Raw genomic sequence first — 23,115 nt, 5'->3', positions numbered from 1 at the left:
AGCCTTGACCTCCTGGGCTCAGGTAATCCTCCCACTTCAGCCTCCCGAAGTGCTGGGATTACAGGCATGAGTCACAGCACCCAGCCTCCCTTTGTCCATTTATATTGGGTTGTCTTTTTATTGTTGCATGGTAAATGTTCTTTATAAATTCTAGATACATGTCCCAAATCATATATATGATTTGCAAAATTTTTCTCCCATTATGTGGATTGCATTTTCACCTTTTTGTCTTTTGAAGCACGAAAGTTTTAAATTTTTGTAAAAGTTCCATTTATTGGCCGGGTGTAGTGGCTCATACCTGTAATCCTAGCACTTTGGGAGGCCAAGGCGGGCGGATCACGAGATCAGGGGCTTGAGACCAGCCTGGCCAACAAGATGAAACCCCATCTCTACTAAAGATACAAAAAATTAGCTGGGCGTGGTGGCACATGCCTATAATCCCAGCACTTTGGGAGGCCGAGGTGGGCAGATCACCCGAGGTCGGGAGTTCGAGGCCAGCCTGACCAACATGGAAAAACCCTGTCTCTACTAAAAAAACAAAATTAGCCGGGCATGGTGGCACACGCCTGTAATCCCAGCTACTCGGGAGGCTGAGGCAAGAGAACTACTTGAACCCGGGAGGTGGAGGGTTGCAGTGAGCCAAGATCGCACCATTCCACTCCAGCCTAGTCGACAGGGTGAGACTCTGTCTCAAAAAAAATAAATAAATAAAAATAAAGACTACAGATAGGGTGCAGTGTATACTGCTCAGGGGATGGGTGGACCAAAATCTTACAAATCACCACTAAAGAAACTACTCATGCAGGGCAAGGTGGCTCATGCCTGTAATCCCAGCTCTTTGGGATGCCAAGGGGGGTGGATCACTTGAGGTCAGGAGTTTGAGATCACCTTGGCTAACATGATGAAACCCTGTTTCTACTAAAAATACAAAAATTATCTGGGCATGGTGGTGCATGCCTGTAATCCCAGGTACTCGGAAGGCTGAGGCAGGAGAATTGCTTGAACCTGGAAGATGGAGGTTGCAGCGAGCAGAGATTGCACCACTACATGCCAGCCTGGGCAACAGAGCAAGACTCCGTCTCAAAAAAAAAAAATTTACTAATGTAACAAAAAAAACACAAAAAACAAAAAACAAAAAATCAAAAACCAAAAAACAAAAAAACCTTAGTCATGTAGCCAAATACCACCTGTACCCCAACACGAACCTATGGAAAAGTAAATAAATAAAAAGGTTTGAAATCAGGAAGTGTGAGTCCTCCAACTTTGCTCTTTTTCAAAATTCTTTGAGTATTGAGTGCCCCTTTTATAAGTGGTTTCCTCATCTGAAAAATGGGAGAATTTCTCTTGGAAATATCTATGATGGCAGGAAAATACAGCAGAGAAAGGTAAGTGACGTATCATCTATACGTCTGGAGGCTGTCAGGGAAAGCTTGTTCACATCACACCCCACCTTGGCCCTGCACCTACCAGAAATCAGCTGGATGAGTCACAGTGAGATTTTCCACCCCTGCTCACCACCTCGTACACAGGATGGACTCTGTCTGAGCCTATACTTTGCCTGTTGGCTCGAATTGGATTTGTTTGGTATACAGGGTAGTTAAACTGGGAATAGATGGCAGGTCCAATTATTCTCAGCAGCAGAGGTTTAGGAATGCATATCAGGAATGTCCAGCCATGTGGTTAGGGTTTGAGAATAACGCAAGGGGCTGGCTGACCTCCAACTACTAGACAGTGTCATTTCCCCCAGCTTGTCACTGGTTCAGTGGCCCCCATTACACAATGAGGATAACAATCGTTGCCTTGCCAACCTCACAGCGATTATTGTGCCAGGCTACTGTCTCCCAGAAAGCCTTCCCTGACTGTCCCCAGACTGTGTGGGGTTTCTTGTCTTTGCTCCCACAGCCCCTATGAATTTGTTTCATTATAGTATCTTTCATTCTGCGTTGCCAAACACCGCTTTTCTCTCTGTCTCCTCCAGTCTGTGAGCTCCAGGATGGTAGGAGCTGGATTGGCTGCATCTCAGTGACCCCAGTACTCAGCATCTGGCATAGAGTATGGGCTCGATGCCTGTTTTTGTTAGACTGAACAGAACTGACAGTGCTCTGAATGGCTGCTTGTGGGGGCTCATACCTGTAATCCCGGCACTTTGGGAGGCCAAGGTGGGTGGATCACTTGAGGTCAGGAGTTTTAGACCAGCCTGGCTAACATGGTGAAACCCCGTCTCTACTAAAAATACAAAAATTAGCCAGGCATGGTGGCGCATGCGTGTAGTCCCAGCTACTTGGGAGGCTGAGGCATGAGAATCGCTTGAATGTGGGAGGCAGAGGTTGCAGTGAGCTGAGATCGATCGTACCACTGCACTCCAGCCTGGGTGATAGAATGAGATTTAGTCTCAAAAAAAAAAAAAAAAAAAGGAAAATAAGGCCAGGTATGGTGGCTCATGCCTGTAATCCTAGCACTTTGGAAGGCTGAGGCAGGAGGATCTCTTGAAGACAGGAATTCAAGACCAGCCTGGGCAACACAGCAAGACCCCTGTCTCTACAAAAAGTAAGAAAATTAGCAGGGTAGGGTGGTATGCGCCTGTAGGCCCAGCTACTCAAAAGGCTGAGGTAGGAGGATCCCTTGAGCCTGGGAGTTTGAGGCTGCAATGAACGATGATTGCACTGTTGCATTCCAGTGTGGGGTGACAGAGAGAGAGATTGAGAGAGAGAAAGAGAGAGAGACCCTATCTCAAAAAAAAAAGGAAAATAACCAATATTTGCAAAAATGTGAAGAAATTGAAACCCTTGTGAATGTAAATGGTGCTGCTGCTGTGGAAGACAGTTTGGAGGCTCCTCAAAAAGCTGAACAAGGCCGGAAATGGTGGTTCACACCTGTAGTCCCAGCTACTTGGGAGGCTGAGTTGGGAGGATCACTTGAGCCTGGGAGGTTGAGGCTGCAGTTCCAGCCTGGGCAACAGAATGAGATGCTGCTTCAAACAAAACAAAACAAAAGTGCTAAACATAGCATTATCCTATAACTCAGCAGTTTCACTCCTACGTATACATTCAAGAAAATGGAAAACAGGACTTGAACCAAGTGTTCGAACACCAATGCTCATAGAAGCCTGATTCCCAATGCCAAAAGGTGATAACATCTCAATTTTGACAGATGAATGGATAAACAAAATATGGTATATACATGCAATGGAATATTATTAAAAGGAATGAAATTCTGATCCATGCTACATGAATGAACCTTGAAAACTTGATGCTAAGTGAAATAAGAGACACAAAAGCCCAATATTGTATGATTCCACTTATAAGAGGTATCTAGAAAGGCAAATTCATAGAGACAGAAAGTAGAACAGAGGTTACTAAGGGATGGAGCAGGAGGAAATGGGAAGTTATTGCTAATGGGTATGGAGTTTCTGTTTGGGATGACGAAAAGTTCTGGAAAGCATGGTATAGTTGCACACTATTGTGAATGTACTTAATTTCACAGCGCTACACACTTAAAATGGTAAATTTTATGTTATGCATATTTTACAATAAAGATGTAAGTGATTAGATCAATCCTATAATAAAGAGCTTATAAAAAATGAGTAAAAATGGCCAGGTGCGGTGGCTCCCGCCTGTAATCCCAGCACTAGGGAGGCCAAATTGGGCGGATCACTTGAGGTCAGGAGTTCAAGACCAGCCTGGCCAACCTGGTGAAACCCCCATCTCTAACAACAACAAAAAAAATACAAAAACTAGCCAGGCGTGGTGGCGGGCGCCTGTAATCCCAGCTACTCGGGAGGCTGAAGCAGGAGAATCGCTTGAACCCGGGAGGTGGAGGTTGCAGTGAGCCGAGATTGCACCACTGCACTCCAGCCTGGGCGATAGAGTGAGACTTCGTCTGGGGAAAAAAAAAAAAAAAAGTAAAAAGGAGGAGAGAGAGTGAGAGAGAAAAGGAAAGAAGGGGTGGGGAAAGTTTGGGGTATTCAGTGAGTCAGAGATTTGGGATCAGCTGCACCCTACACAGGGGCTGGTACATTGTAGGCCCTCAACTGGAGGAATGAATGAGAGAATGGTGGGAAAGGAGGGATTTTGAGAATTTGGCTATGGTAGGCATTGTATCTCCTAGAATATTCTGGGATAAATCTAAGACTAGAATTCTTCTTCTTCTTCTTCTTCTTTTTTTTTTTTTTTGAGACAGAGTCCTGCTCTGTCGCTCAGGCTGAGGTGCAGTGGCACAATTTCAGCTCACCACAACTTCCGCATCCCGGGTTCATGCTGTTCTAGTGCCTCAGCCTCCCAAGTAGCTAGGACTACAGACATACGCCACCAAGCCCGGCTAATTTTTGTATTTTTAGTAGAGACGGGGTTTCACCATGTTGGCCACGCTTGTCTCGAACTCCTGACCTCAGGTGATCCGCCCGCCTCAGCCTCCCAAAGTGCTGGGATTACAGGCGTGAGCCACTGCGCTCGGCCTGGAATTCTTCGTAAATTACTTGCGTTACCAAACTTTACTTCTTTGAATACAACTCGTTGTTGAGGTTTGGCCACACGGGGCTCTGAACACATAAGTGGGTTCCCATAGGGGAAGCATGGAGGGTGGTAAGGTAAGGGCATCCCCTTACTCTGGTGGGTCGGGGGGCCAGCTGACCCTTAGTCAGGAGAGGGAAGGATATTCAGGCAGAGGAGGCGCGGCAGCAAAGGCTGGAGGACAGAGATGCTGCAGTGTGGGCTACGGCTTTGCCTCTCGGCCAACTGGGCCCCAGGCCTAAGAACTGAAGCGATGGGGATGATCCACACCCAGACCATGGGATATGGAGGGGTCCATCTATGGCCGGCGCCGGTCTCTTTCTCTGCGTCCGACGGTGTCCCGAGGGAGAGAGAAGCGTCTGGAGGGAGAGAGAAGCCTCCGAAGGTCTCCCGCCGCGTGTCTTGAGCGGGGTTTCCAGCAGAGGGCGCACAAACGAGGCCGTGCTGAGGCCCGCGAACTGCCGCTCTAGCCGAAATCTGGTCACAGAGTCGCACCGCTTCCGTCCGTCGGACAGAGGAACGGTGGAAGGAGCCGGAAGTCCGGTGGGCTCCAGGCGTCGCGATGGAGGAGAGTGGGTACGAGTCGGTGCTCTGTGTCAAGCCTGACGTCCACGTCTACCGCATCCCTCCGCGGGCTACCAACCGTGGCTACAGGTGATTTCCCGCCGCCAGACTAGGCTAGCTCCGATTTAACTCTTTCTCCGCCACCCGGACACACCCACTGCGGGAACCGAGGACAGCCCTGGGCAGTTTTGGGGCGAGGGGGAGCTAATGCTGCTGCTTCTTCCAGTTCCAGGCCCGAGCAGGGAGGCGGACCCAGAGTTTCGCCCGTCTCAGTACGACGCGCGGAACTCCTGGCGGCAGGGAGGGCGTTAAAGCCGTATCTAGCGCTTAGGGACCCCGGTGGGCTGCCGGGTACCCTAAACTTGGTCGGGGGTGGTGATGTTACAGACGCTTCTCTTTCAGCGCTAACCGGTGGCCTTGAAGGGATCCTCGAAAAGCCTTAAGCGGGGAGGTCCCCTATCACAGACGGAAATACCCGAGAGGAGGGGAGGGAGCCCAGAGCCGGCTGAAAGGACCGGTCCCGGGGAGCTTTAAGCTGACGGTCAAAGCCTGGGGATCCCTTCCTACCCAGATCCCTTCGCACGAATTTCACCCTTGATCACAGCCTGGAGCAGTTGGGAGGACCCCATCTACATTTCTCTGATCTCTACCTGAGACGAATAAACACACACGCTTGTAAACATACAGAGTATCTCTGCAAGGGAACACAGGAAACTGCCCTAGGGGAGGGGAACCGCCCTTGGAAGGAGACTTCCTTTCCCTTTTGTACTGTTTGCATTTTACTACCCTTTGTATGTGTTATCTATCAAAACAAGACGAAAAATATTAAACGAAGCAACGATACACTTCATACAGTCACCCTGGCCTATGGCTATTTTGTGCCACTGAGTGGTGGTGAGGAGTGTTCATATTTGCGGGGGCCGGGGTGGCTATTGAAGGCGATGGTTGTCCAAGTTTTTCGGAAATACGGGATTGGCCTGCACCCCAAGAATGATGGAGCTTCCACATATCCTCTTGTTACTTTCCATTGTGTTACCGTGGGCTCATAGCTGATTTTATGGTGGAAAGATGTATTAGTGAACATTACATTCATGACATTTTAAAATAGTGTTAAAAACAACAGTAACCAAAATACATTTGTTTTCTGTCATCAAACTGTAGTTGGACCATCAAACCATTGATGGTCGTCTAGCCCTATCCTCTGTTGGGTCTTCTTTTTTTTTTTTTTTTTTTTTTTTTGAGACAGAGTTTCCCTCTTGTCCAGGCTAAGAGTGTAATGGCGCGCGATCTCGGCTCACTGCAACCTCCGCCTCCCGAATTCAAGCGATTTTCCTGCCTCAGCCTCCAGAGTAGCTGGGATTACAGCCATACACCACCACTACCGACTAATTTTGTGTTTTTAGTAGAGACGAGGTTTCTGCATGTTAGTCAGGCTGGTCTCGAACTCCCAACCTCAAGTGATCCTGATCCACTCGCCTCGGGCCTCCCAAAGTGCTTGGATTACAGGCATGAGCCACCACGCCCGGCCCCCTATTGGGTCTTTAGTAGGATGGGTTTGGTTCCTCTTGGTGCCCCAGAGAGTGAGGTTATGGATTGTCAGGGCTGGCTGGTTTAGCTTAGAGGAAACTACCAGTGCCTGCAATTAAGTCTTGGAGCTCTCCTTAGCCTGAATCTCAGGCCTAGTAAGAGGAACTGGAACTGAGTCTGCTGATTTGTGAGTTGACAATCTGCATTTGTGCAGCCCTCAAGATAGCCGCGTCCAGGGTTCTTGAGAACTGGCACAGGGACTTCCAAGAAAAGCCTCCTGGAAACACCTGCGGTTCTTGCTATTTGGGGATTTTACTGACCTTTTCTTAGAACTAAAATGTGAAGTTAATGCTTTAAAAGAGTCAAAACAGCTGGCTGTGGTGGCTCACGCCTGTAATCCCAACACTTTGGGATGCCTAGGTGGAAGGATCTCTTCAGCCTAAGACCTCAGGACCAGCCTGGACAACATAGTGAGAGCCTATCTCTATAATTTTTTTTTTTTTTTTTATTAGCCTGGTGTGTTGGTACACACCTGTAGTCCCAGCTCCTCAGGAGGCTGAGGTGGAAGGATCTCTTGGGCTCGGGAGGTTGAGGCTTCAGTGAGCTGTGATTGCACCACTGCGCTTCAGCCTGGGTGACAGAGTGAGACCCCATTTCAAACAAACCAGAGCCAAAAGAGGCATTGCTGTAAGTTCATGGTTTCCTGGGTTTCTTCCTAAGCTCCCATTCACTTTTCTGTTCTCCTTTTCTCTTCTGGTGATTGCTCCATGCTGACTTTTTCTTTCGAGATAGTCTCACTTTTCTCAAATGGTCACTCAGATCACTGCAGTCAAGCAATGTCAGAAACAGAATCAGGCCCCTGCAACTGCTGCTTCTATAGAAAGGAAACTGGAAGGAAGCCCTACTCGGAGGAGGACACTGTGGTCTAGAGAGGGGGTCACCAAGTGACAACCCACTGTATTTTTGTATGGTTCACACCTAAGAATGGTTTTTACATTTTTTAAATAGTTGGGAAAATTTTTAAAGGAGAGTATTTCATACTGGGAACATTATATGAATTTCAGATTTCAATGTCTACACTTCGATTGAAATACAGCTGTGCTCAGTAGAAAATAGTTGATACCTAAAGCATCACCACGTGCGTGTTCTGTACTGCTTTTACTCTACAGCAGCAGAGCGGCCTTGTTGTGACAGGCTGTGTGCCCTGCAAAGCCAAAGATATTTACTGTCTTACTCTTGACAGAAAATATTTGCCAACTCTTGGGCTAGAATAAGCAGCCCTTTCCATCCCCAGCATTGGGGTCACGCAGCAGGAGCCTCTGGCAGAGGTTCAGTGGTGTTTGTCCCCTTAGGGCCGCGGAGTGGCAGCTGGACCAGCCATCATGGAGTGGCCGGCTGAGGATCACTGCAAAGGGGCAGATGGCCTACATCAAGCTGGAGGACAGGACCTCAGGTAACCACAAGGGAGGCTGCACCTAGCTGAGGGGCTGCGCTCCCACTTTATGAAGGGAGAGGTGGTCTGGTCTGGCCAGGCTGCTCAGGGATCATGGGAACCTGTCCTGAAAATCAGAGACATGTGTGTACCTTTAAGCTGTACCTTTCCCCCACCTTAGTTGTAGAAAGTACTGTCTCCAGGTGTAAAAACAAGTATTTCATGTCAAACACCAGTTCCTTTTAGGAGTCCTCAGGAAAATGTGGAGGCCAAGGAGAGGAGACCACAGTTTGGTCCTGGTAGGAAGTAGGAAGCCCTGGAAGTGGCCTTGAAGACAGGCGGGTGAGGATGCACAGCTCTCTGCTGCTGGGCTCTGCTTCCTACTGAGGAATTGTTTATCAACGCAGCGGTAACTCCCAGAGCTGACCACACCCATTAACTGAAGAAGCTGGAAACTGTCTTACTCAGCTCTTTCTGTAGTGAGAGGACAAGCTGAGCTGGGTTGTGTTGGGGTCAGGTGGCAGAGATCGTCTTGGGGGAAACTTCAGAAGTGCTGGGCCACCAGTGCATCTGGGTGAGCTGTGGAGGGCAGTGTGCCTGAAATCCCCCTGCTGAGACCCCGAGTGGGGTCGGACACAGTGCCTGCTCAGTCAGGTGCCACAACATTCGGTCATTTATTTTGTGTAATGTGTAGAGATTTTCCTTTGTAGAGCAGAAGAAAGTGCAAAAGTTCAGAGACAGAACTGGCTGCCTCTTCTCAGAACTATGTTCTGCCTGAGCTGCTGGACGTGGGGTGAGCCACATGACCTCTGGAGCCTTGGCCTCCTCCTTGTTGAAATGGGGATCATATTAGTTCCTCCTTCATAAGACTGTTGGAGGATAGGAAGTGAGCGGATATTTCTCTAATTGCTTTATGGACTGCGAGGCAACCCAAAGCGTTGATTTGTTCTTTGGGAACTTGGGTATTGGCGGCAGAGGAGTTTGAAGAGGCAGCTGCCATGGCCAGGCCAGAGAATTTTAGCTGGAGAATTGCTGTGACATCCCAGGTAGTGTCATAAGAGAATGGTACCACCTGTTGTTCTCTGGGGAATTTGGTAACTGTGACTTTATTTATTTGAAAAAAATTTTTTTTTTTAGATGGAGTCTTGCTTGGTCATCCAGGCTGGAGTGCAGTGGCACGATCTCGGCTCACTGCAACCTCCGCCTCACGGGTTCAAGCAGTTCTCTGCCTCAGCCTCCCGAGTAGCTGGGATTACAGGCACCCACCACCACGCCCAGCTAATTTTTTTGTGTGTGTTTTTAGTAGAGACGGAGTTTCACCATATTGGCCAGGCTGTTCTTGAACTCCTGACCTCGTGATGCGCCCGCCTTGGCCTCCCAAAGTGTTGGAATTACAGGTGTGAGCCACTGTGCCCCGGCCAGCTGTGACTTTAACATGACTCCCTAATGTAACAGCCACTGCCTAGGGCTGAGCCTCCCCTGTGGGACCCACCCCAAGGTGCTCTTAGCTCAAGGTCATGGCTGGGTCATGTTAGTCTCTAACTTCCCCATGAGGTGATGAGCATATCACTCTAGGCCAGGCTTTCTCAGCTTCAGCACTGTTGACACTTGGGACCAGATGAGTCTTTGTTTTGGGGAGCTGTGGAGCCCAATGAGGATATTTTACAGCATTCTTGGCCTCTGTCTAGCAGATGTCAGTAGCACCCCCCAAGTTGTGACGATCAAAATTATCTCTAGACATTGCCAGATGTCTCTTGGGGACAGGGGAGCAAAATCACCCCGATTGAGAATTACTGCTCTAGGCTGAAGGCATCTTGGTAAGGTTGGAACAGAAGGCAGATAAATTGACAAGAAACTGCAGACTCTAGGGCTGTTGGTTTTGAATCAGTTCAGCCTTGATTACAAAATTACCTCTAGCCCCGGCACGTAGCTCATGCCTGTAATCCCCTCACTTTAGGAGGCCAAGACAGGTGGATCGCTTGAGCCCAGGAATTCCAGAGCAGCCTGGGCAATATGACAAAACCTTGTCTCTAATAAAAATGCAAAAATTAGCCAGGTGTAGTGGTGGACACCTGTAATCCCAACTACTTGGGAGGCTAAGGCACAAGAATCACTCGAACCAAGGAGGTAGAGGTTGCAGTGAGCCGAGATTGCACCATTGCACTCTAGCATGGGTGACAGAGCAAGACTGTCTCAAAAAGAAAACAAAAAGAAAATAAAACAGGCCAGGCACGGTGGCTCACCCGCCTGTAATCCCAGCACTTTGGGAGGCCAATGCGGGCAGATCATCTGAGGTCGGGGGTTCGAGACCAGCCTGACCAACACGGAGAAACCTCGTCTGTACTAAAAATACAAAATTAGCCGGGCATGGTGGCGCATGCTTGTAAACACAGCTACTCGGGAGGTTGAGGCAGGAGAATCGCTTGAACCTGGGAGGCAGAGGTTGCAGCGAGGTGAGATTGTGCCATTGCACTCCATCCTGGGCAATAAGAGTGAAACTTTGCCTTGGAAAAAAAAAAACCAACCAACCCAAAAAACAAAGTTCTCTCTAAACCACAGGATTCAATAGAAGATATTTGATTAAATACTTAAAGCACCAGCCAGGTATGGTGACTCATGCTTCTAATCCCAGCACTTTGGGAGGCCAAGGTGGGAGGATGGCTTGAGACCAGGAGTTAGAGACCAGCCTGGGCAACATATGAAGACCCTGTCTCTAACAAAAGAAATTGAGTGGGCATGCTGGCATATGCCTGTATTCCTAGCTACGTGAGAGGCTGAAGCAGGAAGATTACTTGAGCCCAGGAGTTTGAGGCTGCTGTGAGCTATGATGCACTGCACATTGCACTTCAATCTGGGCAACAGAGCCCAGACCCTGTTTCTTTTTTTTTTTTGTCACCTTGGCTGGAGTGCAGTGGCACAATCTCAGCTCACTGCAGCCTCCAACTCCTGGGGTCAGGGATCCTCCTGCCTCAGCCTCCCAGGGAGCTGGAACTAAATGTGCGTGCCACCATGCCTGGCTTATTTTTATATTTTTTCTAGAGACCAGGTTTCACCATCTTGCTCATGCTAGTCTCAAATTCCTGGGCTCGGCCGGGCGCAGTGGCTCACGCCTGTAATCCCAGCACTTTGGGAGGCCGAGGTGGGCGGATCACCTGAGGTCAGGAGTTCAAGACCAGCCTGGCCAACATGATGAAACACTGTCTCTACAAAAAATACAAAAATTAGCTGGGTGTGGAGGTGCATGCCTGTAATTCCAGCTGCTTGGGAGGCTGAGGCAGGAGAATCACTTGAACCTGGGAGGTGGAGGTTGCAGTGAGCCGAGATTGCGCTGCTGCACTCCAGCCTGGGCGACAGAGGGAGACTCTATCTCAGGCAAAAAAAAAAAAAAAGGGTATAAATCAAATTCCTGGGCTCAAGCAATGCACCCCACCTCAGCCTCCCAAAGTGCTGGGACCACACCCAGTCCATGACCCTGTTTCTAAAAAAACAAAACAAAAAATACTAAAAGCAACAACAGACGTCAGCACATACGAAAAACTGATGCCAGTCATAAATGCTCGTGGAAATTTTATGTTGCGCTGCACCTGTCGAGTGCTGTAGTTGACAAGGTGATGTGTTTCACAAGGGCTCCTTTTAAAGCTAGTCATGCTTGCCCTGTCTCAGATTGAATTAAATCAGCCTGCTTCAGATTCCCTATGGGTGTGAAAACCTCCTCCCTTATTTCCTCGGGGCTTACTGGCTCCTCTTATAGTCCTGCCTCAGGTACTGGGCCTCTTCAGCAGGTGTGATTACCTAGGTCAGGGCTCACCTGTTCTAGGACACTCGGGGTTCAGGTAATATAAGTGGGTAAAGCAGATGGAATGGATGGGCTAGCAGCTCCAGCTGCTCAGGTTGGCTTGGACGCTCAGCCTTAATAGAGCTTAATTTTAAGAGAGGCCAGGCAGAATACTAAACTGGGCTAGATTTGACCTGTAAGCTATCTCTGACTTAAGCCTTTCCTTAGTTATATTTTCTGTGTCTTCCTTTTAGCAAGAATGGATTTGATTTGAATTCCAGAGTAAGATTTGCCGATCTGTCCCAGCTGGCTAGAGATACCTTGCGGGAAAAAGGCCCAGTAGTCTGGTAGAAACACCTGGCTGGAAGGGGGCTCAGGGCTCAGCGCTCAACTTAATCTGTGCTTTCAGGGGAGCTGTTTGCTCAGGCCCCGGTGGATCAGTTTCCCGGCACAGCTGTGGAGAGTGTGACGGACTCCAGCAGGTACTTCGTGATCCGCATCGAAGATGGAAATGGTAGGCATGGGTCCTGGTGCTTCCTCCTCTTGGGAAAGGTTTTCTCAGCCTGTGGAAGGTGGGATTGATCATGTGTTGTCCCCCAGGGCGACGGGCGTTTATTGGAATTGGCTTCGGGGACCGAGGTGATGCCTTTGACTTCAATGTTGCATTGCAGGACCATTTCAAGTGAGTGGTTCTGGGAGACACATGCTCATGCCCCTCCCTTCTTTCCCTGGACAGAATGATCTCCCAGGTTAGGATACCCAAGTGGTTGTGTGTGATTTGTCTGGCAACGGAGACTCAGGAGAACCCAGGGCAAGCCACCTGTCTGCTCTGCCAATGTTCATCTCTGCTGTAAAGCCTTGTCCTTTACCCGAGGCCCATCTCTACCATCCCAGCCTTCGGGCCTGCCACCTGTCTTCCCTTACCAGGCCCCTGAGCAGTCAGAGTCCTCATCAGCCTCCTGTGGCCTTTCTGGGCCTGCTCCTCCATGTCATCAGTGGCGCTTGGATTCCTAGGGCACCCAGCAGATGCTCTGATGTCCTTTTCTGAAGCTAAGAGATAGGGCAGGAAGTCCTCCTCCACCATCTGCAGGGCTTGAACTCAGGCTGCCAGTGAGTGGGCTGTGCCCGGCCACTCATGTGGACGCTTCTGGCTCTTCCCTGACCTGGTGCTGCTGTGTGGTGTGGTATGGAGGGTGGGGGAGCTTTGTGTTGCCCTCTACTGGGTATCTGTCTTGTCTCCCTGTCTACCTTCTGAGTGTTTGAGGATGTGTAGAGACCGCATCTTAGTTCTTGTGCCACATGCTGTAGAGGGAAGGGCAGGCTCTCACATGTGTCCTAGAGACAGTGTTAGGACCCTCTACATGAGTGATCTCACTGAACTCGTAGCCATCTTGAAGACCTATAGAATTGTGGGCATATTTTGCTGACAAGGAAACCAATGTGCATGCAGCTACTTAAGTGTCAGAGCAGGATTTGAATTCAGGCCTCCCAAGCCTGCACTCTTTTTGCCACCCCGTCTCACTACGAGGCTCAGCCTGGACTGATGGCAGGCAGTAGTGAAGTGAGCTAGTGATTGCAGGGCAGCTGGTCTCTTTCTTCCTCACCTTTTTCCTCATGTTCTCTCCCCAGGTGGGTGAAACAGCAGTGTGAATTTGCAAAACAAGCCCAGAACCCAGACCAAGGCCCTAAATTGGACCTGGGCTTCAAGGAGGGCCAGACCATCAAGCTTAACATCGCAGTGAGTTCCACCCTTGCTTGACTGTGGTGGCCATGGTCATGTGATACTTGTGGCCACCCAGAGCCCATCGCTCTTCTTATGGTTCAGCTCCTTCAGTTCAGCAGATGTTTAGTGAGCATCTGCCTTGTGCCAGGTCCTGCACCAGGGGTGAACGAGAGACCTCTATTCTTGTGGAACTCAGAGTTAAACTGAGACAGGCAGGTAAAAATGTAATTACAACATGGCAGGAAAGGTTCCATAACTAAGGGATGCCCTGGGTGCCGTGGGCCCCTAGAGGAAGGGCATGCAGCCCATAGAGTTGGGAACCAAGTAAGGCTTACTGGGAGAAGGGACCTGTAGGCAAGGGAAGAGTGATCAAAGAGGACCAGCAGGTGCAAAGCCTCTGAGCTGAGAAGGAGCATCAGTCATTTGCTGCCGGAAGTGGTGCTTCTGTCCTAGCTATTAGAGTGCATCAGGAGGGACCCATGTGCTCATCCCAGGCTGTGTCTTGTATGAGGAAGATTTGGGAGAGTTCTGGCAGGAAGGCGTTGAGGTGGACACTGGGAGTCCTGGGCAGCTTCTGCTGATAGTGTTGTCCTGGCTCCTGTGTCTTTGTTCTGAGCTGCTCTACCTCTGGCTTCCCCCGGTCAGTTCCTGTTCATAGGAACAGGTTGGGCTGGGTTGCCTAAAGTTGACCTTTACCTGGCTGCAAGGGTGGAGAGGGGAGATGAGGTCAGACTTATGATTGGGGGCACCCAAGGACCAAGTGGATTGGTTTTTGTTTTTGCCAGGAATACTGTGTTGAGATGGATTTGTTTTTTGAAGAAGCTTTGTAACGCTAAAATAATGCTTTTCCTCTTTACTTACCATCTCTTTCTCCTCTTTTCTGCTTCGTGCTGGTGATTTGGGATCCTTGAAGTTGGCCAGCTGGCCCTTAAGAGAGAAATGCAAGTCCAATCCAGTGGACTGGTTGGGATGCGATTCTTTCTCTCGCTTGGAGGAAACTAACATTTAATGAGCACCAGCTGTGGGCCAGGTAGTGTTTTTAGGCGTTTCTCATGTGAATTAAACATCTCCCTTTCCTCTGTGAGATGAGGAAATGGAGGCTTAGGGATGGTTGGGGACTTGCCCAGGGTCACAGAGCTACAAATAATTGGCACATCTGTACTCACACTGAGGTCTTTGAGGTCTTTTGACTTCAGGGCTGGACTTACTATTCTATTAAGCTGCTGCTTTCCTTACAAGTAGGGAACATATTATCTTCATCTGTGTGACTTGTGCTGGTTTCTGGCTCATGCTTGGTGCTCAGTTTTTTTTTAAGCATTTTCTTGAAGTATAATATGCATGTAAAAAAGTGTACAAATCATAAGTGCAGAACTTAGTGAAATTTTAAAAACCTAATTTATAGGCCAGGAGTGGTGGCTCCTGCTTGTAATCCCAGCACTTTGGGAGGCCGAGGCGGGTGGATCACCTGAGGTCGGGAGTTCAAGACAACCCTTACCAACATGGAGAAACCCCGTCTCTACTAAAAATACAAAATTAGCCGGGCGTGGTGGTGCGTGCCTGTAATCCCAGCTACTCGGGAGGCTGAGGCAGGAGAATTGCTTGAACCCGGGAGGCGGAGGTTGTAGTGAGCCAAGATCAAGCCATTGTACTCCAGCCTGGGCAACAAAAGCAAAACTCTGGATCAAAAAAACAAAACAAAACAACCCAATTTATAAACTTGCACCTCGCTCAAGATGCAAAAGATAGTCAGCACTCTGGAAACACCTCTCCTGGCCCCTCCCAGTAACTACCCTGAGTAACCCTATACTGACTTCACATACTGTAGGTTTCATTTGTTCTTAACTTTCATAAGTTGAATCATACACCTAATCCTGTTTTGGGATGATTTCTTTCTCTTACTCAATGTAATTTTTGTAAGAGTCATCCATGGTGTTGTGTGTAGTTTGTTCATTCTCACTGTTGTGGCATGTACCATTGTGAGAATTCATCCAATTTATTTATGTTTTACTGATGATGGACATTTGGGTAGTTTCCAGTTTGGGGCGATTACAAATAGTGCTGTTGTAGATGTTTGAGTTCATGTCTTTTGGTGCATATATGTATGATTTCTGTTGGTTTATATCTAGGAGTGGAATTGCGGAGTCATAAGTTTAAGTTCCTATGTTGAGCTTTATAGATCCTTTCAAGTAATTTTTCAAAGTAGTTTTACCAGTTTACACTTCGATCAGCAGCACATGAATGGTTACTCCATGTCATAGTCAATACTTGATAATCTACATTTTAGCCATTCTGGTGAGTGTGTAATGGTTTATCATTATAGCTTTGATCTGCATTTCCCTGATGAATGAAGTGGGGTGCTGGGTTTTAAAATGGACCTTATTTGTGATAGATTCAGAATGATGATGCACTAAGTGTAGCTCATAACCATGCTAGGTAGGACCATCTTTTGGTTAGACAGATGTTAGGGCTCTGGGGTCACCTTGGCCCTCCTCGTGGGGTTTTCTGGTAGCACTGGGACTGCAGCAGAACTGGCTGATTTGCATTCCTCTTCCCTGTTTAGAACATGAAGAAGAAGGAAGGAGCAGCCGGGAATCCCCGAGCCCGGCCTGCCAGCACAGGAGGGCTGAGCCTGCTTCCCCCTCCCCCAGGGGGCAAAACCTCCACCCTGATCCCTCCCCCTGGGGAGCAGTTGGCTGTAGGGGGATCCCTCACCCAGCCAGCAGTTGCTCCCAGTTCAGGTTAGTGCTCAGTGGGCGACTGCTGGATCGGTACCTGTGTGCTCCTCTTCTCACTGGCAGCTGGGCCCCATGGTTTTCCCCCCGTCACACACGTGGATTGGTAATGTAGTACCTGTCCATGTCAAAGAAGAAAGGCGGGCACCCAAAGCTGATTCTGCACACGCTGGTAAGGGGCTCCTTCTAGTTGGCCTTTATGGCGTCTGCCTTCCCCTGAGAGGCCGGGGCTGGGATTTGTTTGTTACTGTGAAATCATCAACATGTCAGTTCCTGGTTCCCAGTGTGTGCTCAGTGGGTACTGAGTGAGTGGGTAATGGAGACACTGTCTCTGCTCACGTGTAGTGTGAGAGATGAGTCACAGCACAGAGACCAAATGTGTAGGCCTAGACCCACCATCAGCTAGTGTGATCTGGGGAGGTTTCATGAAAGAGGTGACATTGATCTGGACCTTGAAGGAGGCAGATAGAGTGGGAGTGGTTGGCATTCCAGGCAGAGAGAACATGAATGAGGCCAAGACTTTTAGACACCTGGTGTATTTAGGGAGATGGGTACAGCATAAGGTATGCCAAGGTGAGTGGTGGGAAATGAAATTTCGTTTGGAGTGAGCACCTCGGGTGTGGAAAGCTGAGAGCATTTGCCCCGGCAGCTTGTGCTGAGGAGCCCTTCGGAGACCCTGGGATTCTGGAAGTGAGTGTCTAGTGTCAGCCTCTGACCACGCTGGGGTGCCAGCCCTGTGCCTCTACCTCCCCACCCTGCCCAGCCCAGCTTGATGCTCCTGGCCTTCCCCGGGCTGGGCGATTGTTACCAGCCTGCCTTCTGCCCACAGCTCTCTCCAGCTTGCAGGCAGGAAGCCTTCCTGCTGTGCTGATTCCTAAGCATCCCCAACATCAGCTGCCCTATCTGGAGGTCAAGCTTTAGGCTTCAGCCCTGGGGGGAATACTCTAACCTGGAGAGTGGCAGAAGGGGCAGTCAGAGAGCCCGCCTGGTACTGGGAACTGTTCTTTTTTTTTGAGACTGAGTCTGGCTCTGTTGCCCAGGCTGGAGTGCAGTGGCCGGATCTCAGCTCACTGCAAGCTCCGCCTCCCGGGTTTACGCCATTCTCCTGCCTCAGCCTCCGGAGTAGCTGGGACCACAGGCGCCCGCCACCTCGCCCGGCTAGTTTTTTGTATTTTTTAGTAGAGACGGGGTTTCACCGTGTTAGCCAGGATGGTCTCGATCTCCTGACCTTGTGATCTGCCCGTCTCAGCCTCCCAAAGTGCTGGGATTACAGGCTTGAGCCACCGTGCCCGGCTTGGGAACTGTTCTTTAAGCGTTATTTCTCAGAGTGGGGTCATAGGACCACTTGCCTTGGCATCACTGGGGGATAGGGGCAGGAATCTGCATTCTTATGTCTATTCTTTTTTTTTTTTTTTGAGATGGAGTCTTTTTGCTCTTGTTGCCCAGGCTGGAGTGCAATGGCATGATCTCGGCTCACCGCAACCTCTGCCTCCTGGGTTCAGGTGATTCTCCTGCCTCAGCCTCTCGAGTAGCTGGGATTACAGGCATGCGCCTCCACACCCAGCTAATTTTGTATTTTTGGTAGAGACGGGGTTTCTCCATGTTAGTCAGACTGGTCTTGAACTCCCGACCTCAGGTGATCCGCCCGCCTTGGCCTCCCAAAGTGCCAGGATTATAGGCGTGAGCCACTTTGTCCAGGCCTTATGTCTATTCATGTTTGTGTGTTGACTAAAGTCTGAGAGCTACTACCTTAGGCCATCCCTTGGTTGCTGATGGTTATTTATTTATTTATTTATTTGAGATGGAGTCTTGCTCTGTCACCCAGGCTGGAGAGCAGTGGCATGTTCTCGGCTCACCACAACCTCTGACTCCTGGGGTCAAGTGATTCTCCTGCTTCAGCTTCCCGAGTAGCTGAGATTACAGGCATGTGCCACCACACCCACCTAAGTTTTATATTTTTAGTAGAGGCAGGGTTTCACCATGTTGGTCAGGATGGCCTCGATCTCCTGACCTTGTGATCTGCCCACCTCAGCCTCCCAAAGTGCTGGGATTACAGGCATGAGCCACCACACCTGGCCTTGCTGATTCATTTTTAACAGCATTTTAATTTTAATATGGTGTGCTTGCTGTTTGCCGGGTAAAGTTCTAGGCAACTGGCAGGTGTAGCATCAAGTTTTAGTTCTCAAGGGCTTGTGTTCTGGTGTCTGAGACAGGCAGTTAGCATGTCTACAAACAAAATGGTGTCAGATAATAAGTTATAAATAGCAACATTTATGAAGCACTTACTATATGAGCAATATGGTTGGGTTCAAATTTCAGCTTACCAGCTTTGTGATCTTTATTAATTAATTTATTTTTATTTTTTTATTTTTGAGATGGAGTTTTGCTCTTGTTGCATAGGCTGGAGTGTGACGGCATGATCTCAGCTCACCGCAGCCTCTGCCTCCCAGGTTCAAGTGATTCTCCTGCTTCAGCCTCCTGAGTAGCTGGAATTACAGGCATGTACCACCACGGCTGGCTAATTTTGTGTTTTTAGTAGAGACGGGGTTTCTCCATGTTGGTCAGGCTGGTCTTGAACTCCTGACCTCAGGTGATCCTCCCGCCTTGGCCTCCCAAAGTGCTGCAATTACAGGCATGAGCCACCATGCCTGGCCTACTTATTTATTTTTAAGATGGAGTCTTACTCTGTCGCTCAGTCTGGAGAGCAGTGGCATGATCTCAGCTCACGGCAACCTCCACCTCCTGGGTTCAAGCAATTCTCTTGCCTCAGCCTCCCAAGTAGCTGGCATTACAGCTGTGCACCACCATGCCTGGCTAATTTTTGTATTTTTAGTAGAGACAGGGGTTTCACCATGTTGGCCAGGCTGGTCTCAAACTCCTGACCTCAGGTGATCCACCTGCTTTGGCCACCCAAAGTGCTGGGATTACAGGCTGAGCCACTGTGCCCAGCCCAGTTTTGTGATCTTTAGAAAATCACTTCTCCATGCCTCATTTTTCTCATCTGTAGGATAGGGGAAGTAATGATACTTAAAATATAGGTTTCTTGTGAGGATCAAATAAACTAATCTATGTATAGCACTTAGAACAATTTTTGGAACATTCTAAGTGCTTACTGAATGTTAGCTCTCATTTTATTCATACCGTTATTGCCACTATATGCTGGACCTGTTCTAAGCATTCCATGGGTATTTAATCCTCACACCAGTCCTATGGAGTAGTTCTGTTATTTTCACCATTTTAGAGGTAGGAGAATGGAAACTGAAATGACCTGCACAGTCACATGGCTCGTCCCAATCTCTTTTCCTAGAGGCTGGGGTGAGGTTCACAGAAGATAATGTGCCTTGAGCACTTGGTGAGCATTGAGGGCCCTAGTTTTATCTGTTCTCCTGGCCCAGAGCAGATTAGAAATAGCAAATTAATGTGAAGGCGGAGTGTGGCAAACACAGGCCCTTCAGAAGGGACAGATGGCAGCACTGGGGGAGGTGCCAGAAAAGCACAAGAGCAGGCATTGTAGCCCCATGGTGTCACCCACCTTGGTGGAGAGATAGGAATGCGCTTCTGTGTGAGCTCTTGGGAACGCTCTTCCTGACCCCTAACCAGTTTGGGGCCTGGGACTCGGCACGTGGCTGGCACATAATGTTCTCAGCTAGTTGATCCAGACATGGTAGTGCAGGCTTGATATGAAGATGATCTTGCAGTTTTGTTGGACATTCTCCGTTCAAGAAGCTGAGCCAGGTTATAGTAAATTTTAAATAGATTTCAACATGAACGGTTGATAACAAAGTCAGCTTCAGGTGTGCATGATAGATGACGTGAGACTAACCCCAACTCCGCCGGCACCCCTCCTTCCACCTTGTATGTGGCTTTCCGCTTTTTCTCCAGAGCCCTCAAGGGCTGGTGGGAAGATGCTGGAAGTGTGGCAACCCAGTGGTGTTTTGTTGCCCAAAAACTTGTCTTCGTGTGGCTTTCCCAGCTACCTGGTGTCATGAGACTGTTCACTGAGTCTTATGATTTGGTCATGGAAACAACCAGAAAGAGAGGTATCTGACTCCTCTGTCCCCTCTTCTCTTCCTATGGGTCGGACTCGGAACATCAGTAGGAGGTGCTCCTGTACCCTGGCCACAGCCCAAGCCTGCCACCGCTGACATCTGGGGAGACTTTACCAAATCTACAGGGTGAGGAGGGCCATGTTCTGTGGGGGACTGGGGCCAGGGCCATTGCTCTACAAACCTTGTATTGTTCCACATGCCTGCCTTCTGGTGTTAGGATTAGGAGTAACAGTTTTAATTTGGATGTTTTCTTTTCTTTTTTTTTTCCTTTTTTTTTTTTTGAGAGGGAGTTTCGCTCTTGTTGCCCAGGCTGGAGTGCAATGGCATGATCTTGACTCACTGTAAACTCTGCCTTTCAGGTTCAGGCAGTCCGCCTACCTCAGCCTCCCAGAGTGCTGGGATTACAGGCATGAACTACCGTGCCCGGCCCAAAATACAGTAATTATTGATTGCTGAAAATGTCAAATCCTAGAAAACGCAGCATTCTTACATGTAATGTTAACATCGTTCTTAAACAGCTTTTAGCCTAAGATTCATTTGAGGAGTCCGATTTTTCCCACAATAGACAGTTCTGATGATTCAGATGATTCTGGAATAACTCCAAGAACAGTTTTTGTATTTTATATTTTATTTTCACATTGAAAATCAATCAGATTTGCTTCAGCCTCAAAGAGCGTATTTATGTAAAATTAAATGAGGGCTGGCAGTGAGCTGCGCTCTTTTTTTCTTTTTTTTTTTTGAGATGGAGTCTCGCTCTGGCACCCAGGCTGGAGTGCAGTGGCTCTATCTCGGCTCACTGCAAGCTCCGCCTTCTGGGTTCACGCCATTCTCCTGCCTCAGCCTCCCGAGTAGCTGGGACTACAGGCGCCCGCCACCTCGCCCGGCTAGTTTTTTTTCTACTTTTTTAGTAGAGACGGGGTTTCACCGTGTTAGCCAGGATGGTCTCGATCTCCTGACCTCGTGATCCGCCCGTCTCGGCCTCCCAAAGTGCTGGGATTACAGGCTTGAGCCACCGCGCCCGGCCTGCTCTTTTTTTCTAGATGGGAAAGGGGTTAAGCCTCTTTGGCCAGGCGTGTTGGCTCACACCTGTAATCCCAGCACTTTGGGAGGCTGAAGCAGGCAGATCACTAGAGGCCAGAAGTTCGAGACCAGCCTGGGCAACATGGCAAAACCCTGTCTCTACTAAAAGAAATACAAAAATTAACCGGTCATGTAGTTCCAGCTACTAGGGAGGCTGAGGTAGGAGGATCGTTTGAGCTCAAGAGGTTGAGGCTGCAGTTAGCCTTGAGTGTGCCACTGCATTGCAGCCTGGGTGACAGTGAGACCCTGTCTCAAAAAAACCAAAACAAAACAAAACCACACACAAAAATGATAAATACAGTTACATTATTTAAAAAAAAAATTGAGGGCCAGATTTGGTCTCTGTGCCAAAGTTTGCTGACTGCTGCTTTAGAACATTTAGGAACTGGCTTCTTAGAGCTTTTTCTGTCCAGAGAGAAACCACCTTTTATCTGCTTTGGATTTTCAAAGATCTGAACTCCCCCACCCTTCCCTGTCTTCTCTTTACAGATCAACTTCCAGCCAGACCCAGCCCGGCACAGGCTGGGTCCAATTCTGACCTGAGCACAATTTTTCCTCATGTGACTTCTGGGAAGGAGCTCCCTCGTCTGGGCCAAAGGAAGGAGGGAGAAGCACTCCTCAGCTGGCCTGTGTTTGGAGCATGAATCTCTCCTCTCCTTGTTTGGCTCTGTTGACAAACTGGGCATGTTGGGCAGTAAATTGGCACCATGTCACACTGTTTCCTGGGATTCAAGTATGCAACCAGAACACAGGAGAAGAAAAGCTCCAGGATCCTTGTCCCCATCTGTCCTCTTGACATGAGAGAGACTCTTGAGACTTCTTCCATTGCAATGACCCCTATTAAACACAAGCCCCCAAAGCAAAAGAATAGGTTAAGTTTGCTGCCTGGATTCAGACCAGCCCTTCCCAGGGTCTACAGGTGTCATGTGATCACTGTTCAGCGGGAGGCTTTCTGTACCCACACTGGCTGTAGCCACTTCAGTCCATCTGCCCTCCAGAGGAGGGGTTTCTTCCTGATGTTTAGCAGGTTTAGAGGCTGCAGCTTGAGCTCACAATCAGGAGGGAAACTGGAAGGATTAGCAGCTTTTGAAAATGTTTAAATATCTTGCTTTGCTAATGTGCTGATCCGTACTAACTCATCTTTGCAAAGGGAACTGCTCCTTCAGCGTGCCGCAGCAGGGGCCTCTGAAGGGATTCCTCACTGTGTGCAGCTGCCCTGAGCTTGAGGCAGCAGTGTTCATCTCTGGCCGGTTGTCTGGTTCCCATGTATTCTCGGCCAGGTAGGCAACACAGAGCCAGGGCGGGTGCTGGAAGCCAGACGGAACAGTGTTGGGGCAGGAAGGTGGAAGCTGTTGTCATGGGGCTGTGGGAGTCGGCACTCTGTCTGCTGGTGGCGCTCTCGGCTCGCAGGTTCACAGTGCCGCTCCTGGCAGACTTGCATTTTCTCTTTGGTGGTTTCTAAAGTGCCTTATCTGCAAACAATTTCTTTTCTCCTTCAGGAACTGTGAATGACTAGCAGAAGGAGCTCAGTAAACTAGACGTCCAGGGTTGCTTGGTTTACTGGTTTATAAGAAATCTGAAAGCACCTCTGAAATTCCTTTTATTAACTCACCTCTCAGTTGAAAGATTTCATTTTTGAAGGGTCAAGACCATGAACTGAAAAAAGTGTTGGCCTTTTTGCGGGACCAGATTTTTAAGATAAAATAAATGTTTTTACTTCTGTCA

General features: G+C 48.9%; 2 protein-coding genes across 9 annotated transcripts in view; one reads left to right on the top strand and one right to left on the bottom strand.

Moving 5' to 3' along the window:
• SPATA21 (spermatogenesis associated 21) overlaps positions 1 to 1,764 on the bottom strand; it is a 50,404-nt gene extending 48,640 nt beyond the window's left edge. For all 3 annotated transcript variants that reach the window (XR_013407290.1, XM_077972874.1, XM_028839118.2), the window contains exon 1: positions 1,468 to 1,764. The gene's annotated coding sequence lies outside the window, so the exon portion shown is untranslated. The remainder of the gene's footprint in view (positions 1 to 1,467) is intronic.
• Positions 1,765 to 5,041: 3,277 nt separating this feature from the next.
• On the top strand, positions 5,042 to 23,115 carry NECAP2 (NECAP endocytosis associated 2). 6 transcript variants are annotated; one of them, NM_001258172.1, is given in 8 exon segments: positions 5,042 to 5,162; positions 7,952 to 8,052; positions 12,216 to 12,320; positions 12,407 to 12,488; positions 13,436 to 13,544; positions 16,090 to 16,267; positions 20,361 to 20,436; positions 21,880 to 23,114. In NM_001258172.1, coding segments are annotated over 8 exon segments (792 nt in total). In that variant the 5' UTR covers positions 5,042 to 5,070; the 3' UTR covers positions 21,929 to 23,114.

The sequence above is a fragment of the Macaca mulatta genome, chromosome 1 (genome assembly GCF_049350105.2).
Source record: "Macaca mulatta isolate MMU2019108-1 chromosome 1, T2T-MMU8v2.0, whole genome shotgun sequence".
Lineage (NCBI taxonomy): Eukaryota > Metazoa > Chordata > Mammalia > Primates > Cercopithecidae > Macaca > Macaca mulatta.
Note: the sequence above shows the minus strand (reverse complement) of the source record. Positions and strands in the feature narration are given on the sequence as shown.